General features: G+C 33.0%; 2 protein-coding genes across 2 annotated transcripts; both read left to right on the top strand.

The window, feature by feature from the left end:
- Positions 1 to 1,219: 1,219 nt before the first annotated feature.
- On the top strand, positions 1,220 to 4,558 carry LOC122596238. Its single transcript, XM_043768785.1, has 2 exons — positions 1,220 to 1,794; positions 4,024 to 4,558. The coding sequence occupies exons 1-2, from the start codon at positions 1,247 to 1,249 to the stop codon at positions 4,511 to 4,513; spliced, it is 1,038 nt and encodes a 345-aa protein (XP_043624720.1). The 5' UTR covers positions 1,220 to 1,246; the 3' UTR covers positions 4,514 to 4,558.
- A 5,806-nt stretch (positions 4,559 to 10,364) lies between these two features.
- LOC122598208 (ethylene-responsive transcription factor 13-like) lies at positions 10,365 to 11,380 on the top strand. Its single transcript, XM_043770809.1, has one exon. It carries the CDS (start codon positions 10,455 to 10,457, stop codon positions 11,214 to 11,216), a length of 762 nt encoding a protein of 253 aa, XP_043626744.1. The 5' UTR covers positions 10,365 to 10,454; the 3' UTR covers positions 11,217 to 11,380.
- Positions 11,381 to 11,838: the final 458 nt, after the last annotated feature.

Raw genomic sequence — 11,838 nt, 5'->3', positions numbered from 1 at the left:
TGACAACAGTTGTGCGGTTGCGACGATGGGTAATGTAAGTGATTGATGGGGAAAAAAATAATTAAAGTAAATGAGTAGAGTAGTTATTTTATAAGTTAAGAAATAGATTTTGTAAAATATTTAAGTAAGAGTATACTTTTTAAAAGATCACTTAAGGAGGTTGATGAAGTAGTAATAAGTTAGCCAAAATTTAAACATTTTCGTTAATGTTCCTTAAATTAGGAGAGGTAGTTTGCTGCAAATTTAGTTCGTTGTTTATTCTTTTTCCAAAATAAATCAAACCATTTCTTTTTTTTTCCCAACTTTTATTATTTAAAATACCTTAAATATCTTTCTTCTTTATTTATCAATTTGAATATCTCCACTTAATATATCTATAACTCTCTTAATGAAATTATTTACAATGTACATTACTCAACCTTTAAAATAACTATACTACCTTCATTTATATCAATTAGTTTTACATTAATAACGACATCGCTTACTGTCATCGCCGTTGACCCGTTATCTCCATCACCGCTACCCGTCACTACCGCCAATACCGCTACTGCATTGCACGGATCCCGTCTAGTATAAAATGGCATAGGAATTAGACTTCTAACTTAGTTAGGTGAGTTGTTCAGAGGTATTTTCTAAATATACTATGTAAGTCTCGGAGGTGAGTTTTTTTCAGGTCCCGGGTTCGAGTCTTGAGTTTCTCATATCAAGATATTTTCAATGAGAATGGGGTTGGAGGTCCAACAAATCGCTGGTTAAAAATCATAAATAAACATAACAATAAGAATTTATTTATTAGCAAAAAATATAGATATAAAATCATCACTAAATAAGTTCAAAATAAATTAACTAAACTATCACGCAAGACAAATTTAGGCTCAACTATATATAGAGATGCCAATTTGTAGTTTGATGGCATATCGATCCTGTTGAAACGGCATCTCTTCCGTTTAATTTTATTTTATTTTTTTTAATGAAAAAGTGAAATGAGGGTCAAGGCGTACAGTATTTTTACCCAAAGAAAGTTCCATGAAATGTTAATGTTATTATGGTCGTATTGTATATGTGTCAATTTTATGATCTATCAAAGAAGAGAGAAACTTTTCAAAAAAAAAAAAGAAAAAAAGAGAGGGGTAGTATGACTACAATTTAGACTTTTCTTGAGATGATAATGCCTATAAAAGAAAAATCACTTGACCCTCTAAAGCATCCAACACAAGTGTAAAATACTCACAAATTTGAAGAGAAAATGAAGAGCTTTTGTTTCCTTGTTTTCTTGGCTCTCCTGGCAAGTACATCCTCATTTGATCTGATTAGTGCTCAAACTTGCAAACCAAGTGGTGGTATCCGCGGAAAAAAACCACCACCTGGACAATGCAACAAGGAGAATGACTCGGATTGTTGTGTCCAAGGTAAGTTTTACACCACGTACACATGCTCGCCTCCGGTGTCAAGTGAAACAAAGGCTACATTGACGATAAACAGTTTCCAAGAGGGAGGTGATGGTGGTGGTCCATCAGAGTGTGACAACCAATACCATTCCGATGACACGCCAGTCGTGGCATTATCAACTGGATGGTACGAGGGAGGAGATAGGTGTCACAAATATATTACGATAAATGGAAATGGGAGGAGTGTGAAGGCAATGGTTGTGGACGAGTGTGACTCCACCATGGGGTGCGATTCCGATCATGACTATCAGCCTCCTTGTCCGAACAACATTGTTGATGCTTCCAAAGCCGTGTGGAAAGCCTTAGGGGTATCCGAAGATAACTGGGGAGATTTGGATATTACTTGGTCAGAATGAAAGATTATTTATAGTTAAAAATGTCAAACAGTGTCATGTATTTCTACCAAGAATGTCAAACAGTGTTATATGTGAATCTTTGTATAAATGATATTATATTTGGTGTTTATTTTGACTGTCAAACGAAAAAGTATAAGAGTTTCCTGGATTATGTTCAGATACATATATGGAGTAACATATATATACCAAGTTGAAGTAACCTAATTACATGTAAACCTCAACAATATAATATTACTAGCTACCAAGAATAGAAACATATAAATTAAGGGGACTATATACTACTACATACCAAAGTACCAAGTATGTAATGATATAGTTCATCAGCTGAACTTTTAAAGCAAAATTATAGACTGAGAGCAAATTTCTTTCTTTTTTTTTTCTTTTATACAATACCATACACAAAAATTTTGTGATGTTGTATAAAGGAAAAAAATTGTGTTTCTATGAATATACGGTAGTTTTGTGGATAAGAACACCAACATAAAAGTTTTTGTATGGTATATGATGCTCATGAAGTGCGGTTACATTTTAGAATGCAAAGATTTATATACCTCTTATATACTAAAGAAATAATCACTTTCTTTACTTTTGAAATTGTATTATAGAGATTTTTTTTTCACATTCAAATTAAATAGTGTAAAAACGTGATAAAGATTTATTTTTTGGGTAATGGAATATCCCGATGATTTATACCAACATAAGAAACTTCTTAGTACAAGTAATTCAAGCATATATATGACAAACTAGATATATATAGCAAAGCTAAACTGGTAAACAAAGTTAGAGCCGGCAATTTCCGACACGGACCTGTTAGCACGACACGACAAGACTTGGTTTTTTCGTGTTTCGTGTTTGATCTTAACGTGTTTCGTGTCTTAACAGGTCCGACCTGTTAAAACACGATAAGACATGGTAAGATAAGTAATATATATACGGACATGTTAAGACACGTTAAAGACCCGTTAAAGACACGTTAACGACACGTTAAGAACACGATAAGATACGTTAAGGACACGATAAGACACGTTAAGGACACGATAAGACACGTTAAAACACAATAAGATACGTTATCGGGTCCCTTAACATGTCTCTTATCGTGTAACTTTTAACAAGTCTCTTAACAGGTCCCTTATCGTGTAACATGTTAAAAATCGTGTTGTGTTCGTGTTTGAAAAAACTAACATGATTAGCTATCGTGTCGTGTTCGTGTTTAACCCTATCGTGTTCGTGTCTTATCGTATCATGTCGGACACGATATGCCAGCTCTAAACAAAGCTTGTGACACACGTCACATCATAGTAAACCTAAGACTAAATAATAAATAATAGATCTAACTAGTAAAGTAATGTAATTCATTTACAGTCACACAAGTCAATCTGCCATCATTCTCAAGGACTTTAGGCCACTTCCATTTCTCCATCTTCCTAGTTACGTGTACATTGCCTTTGAATCGGATGGTAGCTAGCCAACCTATAACGAACAATGCTGAGTATGACGTCTCCCAGCTGATTGTAACTTTGACCATCATTTGAGAAAATCCTCTTGTTTCTTTCCTACCATAAGAAGTATGCGGTTGCTGCAACACATAATCTACTAATTACAATGCTTTGCACCGATTTCTTCTTAATTAGAAAGGGTAACCGGCCAAGCCACGATATCATTCCAGCGATATAGATTTTTATATTCTCGATCACAACGCTAACATTGTCCTTCACATAATTAATCAATATTGCCACATTTCCATTTAAATTAATCAATTTTTCATTTACATGTCTGAAGTATACAATGAAAATATACAGTATCCAGCAAAAGATTTTTATTTTATTAATAGTCAAAATAAAACTTTAATTAAAAGACTAGACAAACTTATGCTCGATCAACTATAGATTTAATGGACAAATTTGAAGTCAGTTGGAACATGAATTAAAACGCATTCTAAATATATTTTATTAATTACTCCAAATTTATATATTAAAATAACAAATGGACGTTAAGTTTGCTGATTAGTAATATCATGACTACAATTTAGGCTTGGTGCAATATTGCCAGTGTCGGCTATAAAAGAGAAATCAATGCACTTGAACTTGCAAATAGCTAGATCACTTAATTAATTAACACCACTACTACTGTAAAAAGACTCACAAGTTTAAAGAGAGAATGAAGAGCTTCTGTTTCCTTGTTTTCTTAGCTCTCCTAACTACATCATTTGATCAGATCAGTGCTCAGACGTGCAAACCAAGTGGTGGTATCCGCGGAATAAAACCACCACCAGGACAATGCAACCAAGAAAATGATTCGGATTGTTGCGTCCAAGGTAAGTTCTACACCACATACACATGCTCGCCTCCGGTGTCAAGTGAAACAAAGGCTACGCTTACGATAAATAGTTTCCAAAAGGGAGGTGATGGAGGTGGTCCATCGGAGTGCGACAATCAATACCACTCTGATGACACACCAGTGGTGGCATTATCAACGGGATGGTACGAGGGAGGAGATAGGTGTCACAAATATATTACGATAAATGGAAACGGGAGGAGTGTGAAGGCAATGGTTGTGGACGAGTGTGACTCCACCATGGGGTGCGATTCCGATCATGACTATCAGCCTCCTTGTCCGAACAACATTGTTGATGCTTCCAAAGCCGTGTGGAAAGCCTTGGGGGTATCCGAAGATAACTGGGGAGATTTAGATATTACTTGGTCAGAATGATTTACCTTTTTCTCAACAAAAAATTATTATATATGATTTGCTTCTTTTGAATGTAAAAGTCTATACGTAACATGTATATATATATATGTGCGTTATTACTTTACTTATAAATTATATGAGATATGTTTGCTAAATTAATTACACACAAAAAGTAATTTGTTTCCTGCTTGGTTACAAGTTACGATCTATCAACACATAAATTAATTACTGGAACAAACACATCCATAAAATCAATCAACACATAGTATTGACACTTTTTTGGCTCATTGTGCCAATTACACGTACCCTATCTATTGGCACTTTTTGGCATGGGCATTTTTGCTAAGCATCGGCTCCCTTTAGCCGATTGAAATAAACGTTGAGTAACATTACCTTCTATTATAAGACAATTGAATGTGAACATTAATTTTTGTCTTTACATGGAGTTTATGAATATATATTTGATTTTCGATTTATAAAACATAAAAGGATTAAAAGAAATGGTTTGGGCGCCACTTTAAACATGCAAGGTCATGGGTTCGATTGCTTCTTTTCCAGATATCAAAAGTGTAACCTCAATTCTCATTAGGAGGTCGAACAAATGACCTATGGAAGTCGGGGCTAGCCCGTCCTTTGTTGTTCCTGAACGCCCAACCCCCTAATCTTTTTGTTGTTTTCTGGTTTTAGATTCAAATAATTGTCTTTTTCCCCCTTTATTCTTTTGTTTCTTGCTTTTGCTCTTTGTTTTGCTTTTGAAACACTTTTTTTTTTTTTTTGAAAAATTGTTTTGTATCTTTTATTGTTTTGATGTTTTGTAATATATTATTTTATATTTTTATATACTTTGTAACATTTTGTTTTTTTTTAAACATCAATTTTATAACTTTGTGGTGTTATTTGTGTGTGTATTTTATATTTATACTTTTTAACTTATTTGCTTTTTAAATGTATTTGTTTTACATATATCTTTTTGACCTTTTTTTCTAATGCTTTTAAAAAAAAAATTTTTTGCTTTACCTTGATAGTTGGGTTTTTTGTTTAACATTTTATTTCTTTCTGTCTTTTTCTTGAGTAAACATAGTTTTTATTAACTTATTATATCAAAGTTGTGGTATGATTTTTTAAAAATGAAACGCTCAAATATAATATGGCCCCGCAACGCGGGGCATTATCGAAGTTGTGGTATGATTTTTTAAAAATGAAACGCTCAAATATAAAACGGCCCCGCAACGCGGAGCATTATGAACCACCTAGTTGAAAATAAAAGAAAAGCATGTGACCTCATTTTATTTTATTTTTCACTTTTTACAACTTTTAACAAGTTTTGACACTTTAGTTCTTTACTGGTCACAAATTGATATTTTTAGCAAGTTTTGGTAAGGAATTTATAATACCACGTACATGTCAACATCTATTGGGTAAAAAATGTGATAAAAAATACAAAGAATCCTAAAATGGTACTATACATTTGCCCCTTATATCGGACTAATTGAAAAAAGTTATAAGCGATATCAAATAATCCAACAGGCAGTACGGACAACCACGTCAAAGTGTAGGGCAAACCGGCAAAGGTGTTAAGATCGAGTAGAGTTTTGAGCTGAGTCCATAGAAAGTTAGCCCAGTGCATTTATGGCCCAAGCATCAGATAGACCCATAGGCGCCGTATTCCACCAATTTGATATCATTAATATACTATCATAGACCAGTTTCTTATAATGGCACGAGCCATGAAGAGATAACATGATGCTAGGCTCCTAGCAAACGAAATGGGTCAAGTAAATTTATTGTTAAGAGAAAACGTTAGCGAATATTATAGTTTTGATGGCAAAATCATATATCAATATATATCTTATGAATAGTTAAGTATTTAATCAGATTTTCAGACATTTTTTTTAAGTATTTAATTCAAGTCTTTTAAAAGGTCTTTTTATCTTAGTATTAAAGTCATAAAATTGTAATCTACTTACACACATTTGTTTCAAGGTATGTAATTAGTAACGTACTATTCAAAGTATCAACATCAATATTCTAAGTAAGTAAGTAATCTGATGACTAATTACCAGATGAACCGGTAAAACTATATTATGTGGCTAGGGATGGTTATGGGACTGGTACCGTCCTAGACCGGTCCCGGTACTGAAGGTACTGATCCCGAAATTGACCAAAAATGACTTGACTTACCATAGTCCATAGATACACATTGTTATAGATATACTCATATACATAAACATATCGATATAAAAGGAACATATTTACAAATCGGGACCAAACGGGATTTCTCGGTATCTCTCAGTACCGATTGGTACCGATCCCGTGAACTCAGAAAAATGAGTACCAGTACCGATCCCGAGTGAGACTCGGTACCACTTCCCGCTACTGGGACCGGGACGAGACCGGCATTTGGGACTTCTTGCTCATCCCTATATAGCTATATGTGGCATTTTATTTTTATTTTTTTTAGTGGAATTTTTCTTAAAATAAAGTAATTGATGTACATTTTATTTTTTGAACAAAATTAATACAATTTCCATGTCATCCAAATTTATGTTTCGAGTATCAATGACACTTTTAATATATACTAGGTTTTTTACCCCGCGCGATGCGCAGTTGTTTAAAAATATAATTCAATTAAGTGTTGGCTAAAACTATATATATACGCTAACAATTATTAACAAATTATTTTTCTGCTTTAATAATATATATATACTCAGTCTATATATTATTTATGTTGTTAATTATTAATTAAAACCAAAAATTTTATTTACAAAAATGATAGATTTTTCACTAACACCTTTGATTAACAACCATCATGAGATTTGCCATTAAAAATGGTCACCCAAAATCTAAGAAAAAAAGTATTGTAGTTGAGTAACAATAACAATAAAGCAAAGAAAAGATAAATCTTACTGTAATTAAGTTGTGTCATAACTAATAAATTAAAAAAAAATAAAAAAAGACGTGCAATAGAACACATGAAATATAACAAATCGGTTAACTTGCATATTGAAAGTGGTGAAGAACAAAATTAAAGAGAAAACCTAAGAATTTTATATAATTGTGTCGATGGACATTAGGAAGCATATTTATATAGAAATAAACAATATATTTACCACAAGTAATGTGTGTATTTTTGGAAAAAAAAATCAAAATATATATTTAGTATTTTTTATAAATATAAATAAATGAAAATATAAATAAATATATTGTAAAAAAGTATGAGGATGCCACCTAGGATAAATCCTATGTGGCAATATTTAAGGGTAGCTTTATAATAAGGAGGATGTCTTAGAATGCTTGGATAACTATTGTTTTATAAGAATTATAGATATATGTGTAGATGTAGAAAAATGTTTTGAATGTACGTCAGTATAACACTTCTATTGACTTTCATAATTCTTTGATGACTTTTAATGAAATATTAAAAATATATATTTATCGCACATATCTTGACATAATCTCACCCCAACTTGTTGCATCAATTGTCAAAGAATGTTACACATCCACAACAAACCGAGAAACTCTTAGAGCCAAGAAGAATGGTTCCTTTTATTTATGTTTAGTTAAGAGTTCTATTGGGCTGCGAAAAGTATATATTGTTGCTTTAGCATATAGACCAGAGATAGTGGTGGACTCTGAACTCAGAAACGAGTCCATAAATTTATTATCTGTCTATATAAGTTAGAATAAAAAAACTGATCAAAGATAGTCTAAATAAAAATAATTAAGTATGAAATAAAATAAATCAAACGCAACTTTTTAGCCCTTTAATTTTTCATGTCACTGGTCATGTCATTTTCCTACTGCGTAGTTTTATCATGCTAGCTAGATACATCTAGAAGTTTTCGGAACTTGTAAGAATGAAAAAAGGTCACCACCACAACATGGACATGTAAAAAGACAATTATACTCCAATATATTGTTCACTTCAAAACATTATGATGGTAAAAATAAAGGGTTGATTGATTTGTAAGTGACTAAAATAGTAAAATAACATATGTGACATGATCTCTGATAATACATGAACCACTTTTTATATGTATGTTTTATTTAATGACCACACTAACACACGGTAGTATATATTTATGAATATATTCTTTTTCGTAGCAGGTGCATCATATCAAAATATTGGATGAAAGGGACCAAAGTTTGCTAAGAAACAAATAAGTACTAACCAATATTATAATATGTTCCATCGGTTACTCGTTAAAAAGATACTTAAAATACAACTTACAAGTCTTGTAATCTTTGATATTGGTTTATACGAGTATGTGGTTCCCTTTAAAAGAAAAAATTAAAAGAAAAGAGTTAAAACCCTGTAGACCATATACTCATTTTAACTTCTCAAGTCCCAACAGGCAAATGAATCTGGCCCATTTAAAATGTGGCCAATTTAAAATGCAAGGTAGCCAACGGGCCACGTACTTCATCTATTACTAAGATTACCATGAGCACAACCAAGTACCATGATTTGGATCAATGGTAGTATTCTTGAAACCGGCATGATGTGTTCGATCCTTATTTCATATAACGAGCATAGTGCCCGCGCGTTGCAGCGGCTAGAAGGCGATGACAATATAAAAGGGAGGCGGTGGTGGAGATCGAAGGCGGCGGCGGAGGGTGATAGAAGGTCGAGGAGAGCGTGTAATGATTAGAAAGAAGGTAGGGGTGTAAGGGTATTATGGGAATACTGAGAAAATGTTTAATTTTCAAAAATAAAAAAAGCAATATGCTTTATAGAGGAGTATAGAAAGGTTAGAGGGCTTTTTCTACCATTTAGGTAAAAAAAACACAAGCAATCTCCTTATATAAGTAGAGATAAAGTCTGCATATATATTAACTTCCCTTGTACACCATCAAAATATTAGGGCTCAAAACCTGTAAAAAGCGACACTTAGCAGTTTCTTTTATCATTAGCACAAACCCATTTATTCTTGACTAGCTACATCATGTTTAGAACCCATATGAAGATGACCCTTTTGTTGAATTCATTTTTTCCCCTATGTCTTCGGTTATTCAACTTTCATCCTATTTTTAAAAGTTATTATCTATATAAAACGTTATAAATTTGGCATAGTAGTTAAGTTTGTCTACAATAGTTTCACCTATTTTTACGTGCCATTAAAAACATATTGTTTTAAGTTCCAAATCACAATGTGTTTTAACCAGTTTTTAAACATTTTTTCATAAAAAAAACGAGCATGGTACCCGCGCAATGCAGCGGCGGCGGTGGGGAAGGCGGTCTAGCTGTGTAGCTGATGTACTATTGGTGGTGGTGGCGGTGTCAAGTGGTATATGTTGATATAGTTGTGATAGTAAAAAAAATTTAAAAGATAAGGGCTTAAAACATTAATTTTTAAAATAAAGGTTTAGAGTGTAAATTAATTTATTAAGGACAAATTTGGTAATTTATAAACAAACTATTTCCATAGTATGTATTTATTAATAATAATTTAATAATTCCGTATGTAACTATTGTATAACTATTCATACGTTGAGAGTTCGATTTTTTTTTTAAAGAAGTGGAGATATATATAAAATATTTAATTTAATTTTCCCACTTGTGACTTTATACGCGAACTCAAATTAACCGATGATAGTTTGCCATGTGCCCATATCCAATAGACTATTAATCTTCAAAAACATCTATGAATATACTTTATTGTTTAAATTACTTGTACTGTAAAAAACATACCATGTTTCTTTGTCTTATTTACAGGGCAAAAATTATATGGATCAAAAAGTTATACGTAACTGAATCATAAACTATAATTTATATTTATATAGTTTTCCATGCATGCATAATCTAAAAGCCTCATGACATATAGCTTAATTAAGTTATTTTTATTTTATTTCTTTTTACTTCCATGTTCTGTCTATGACCCTTTCTTAAATAAATAACCTGATTATTAAATAAATAAAGTTTGTACAATTCTTTCACTACTTCAAAACATCACCAAAAGATATGGAAGTTCATTATGCTAAGAAAATGAAAAAAACAGCCACAGAGCGTGGAGATCACTGCCAAACCGAGTGGCGGAGGTACAAAGGCGTGAGGCGGCGGCCTTGGGGTAGGTTCGCGGCGGAGGTAAGGGATCCAGAGAAAAAACGCAAAAGAATATGGTTGGGAACATTTGATACACCCGAAGAAGCAGCTTTAGCTTATGATAAAGCCGCTTTCAAGCTACTAGGTTCCCGGGCCAAGGTGAATTTTCCTCTCCTGATCGGATTAGATCATGACTCGCCAGTTGTTGTGGCTGCTAGGTGTCTCGCTGTATCCTCCCATGAACCAAGGAGGAACAATACAGCTGAGCCACCTAGCAGTGCCACAACAACGCTGGAGGACGAGTCAGACACAAGATGCTATGTCCCCACTTTTGGGACAAATGATGATGTTGTTGTTGATACTGTAGTTGAGGTGCATGGAAATAGTGATCAAGAGTCAGAATGTTTTCAAACAGATTTCATACCCTCGTCATCACTTCCTCAACTACATCAAGAATCACCATCGACTACCAACAATCGTGATAACACGAATTGGGATTTCGAAAGGTTTACGTCTAAACCTGATGAATCATCGTTAATAAGGATGGTGCAACCATCAGTAGTGGCGCCTTCATTCGCCGAATGTCCAGCAGAAGAGGTGGATACTGATCTTGATCTATTGTGGAACTTCGATGCAACGACGCCTGATGAGTTTCTTTTCCTTGAATGCTTGAAAAAATGATAGAGAAAATTATTAATAATTCTAATTTTTCATTGACATTTCGTGGTTTATTACTTTATTTACTTGGTTATGTATCGCTTCATGGCTTTATTATTTTTTTTTTCTTTCCAATATGATATCTATGGAATACTTTGTCAATGATCCGTACGTGGAAACTTTGGATATTGTATTTTGGGTTTATATTTCAATAAGTGGATATCAATACGAATAGTCGTTTTTGTAAATTAATAATAGCAACACAACACTGTATACAGTACTCCATATATGTATCATGAAGCTAGGAAGATCGATCGAGAGCCAAGAAAATAATTCAGCGGATTAATTCATAATCAAAGTGTTATCATTATACGTAATTAGAAAAAGATCGAGTTTAATTAGTGGTGTCAACTGACCTAGCTAGTAGATATATAGACATTGGCTCCTTCCCTTAATACTAGCTACATATAGTTTTTGCGTTCTTGATTTGGACAATTGGACTTTTAAATTAATCAATCAATAGCTCACTTGCAATTAATAGATCGAGTTTATAAATTCTTTTGTTATATACGGAGTGTATAACGCACGCAATATCTATATAGAATAAGGCAGCTAAAAATGGTACAAAAACAGATTTAATTGCTTC

The sequence above is a fragment of the Erigeron canadensis genome, chromosome 4 (genome assembly GCF_010389155.1).
Source record: "Erigeron canadensis isolate Cc75 chromosome 4, C_canadensis_v1, whole genome shotgun sequence".
Classification (NCBI taxonomy): domain Eukaryota; kingdom Viridiplantae; phylum Streptophyta; class Magnoliopsida; order Asterales; family Asteraceae; genus Erigeron; species Erigeron canadensis.
Note: the sequence above shows the minus strand (reverse complement) of the source record. Positions and strands in the feature narration are given on the sequence as shown.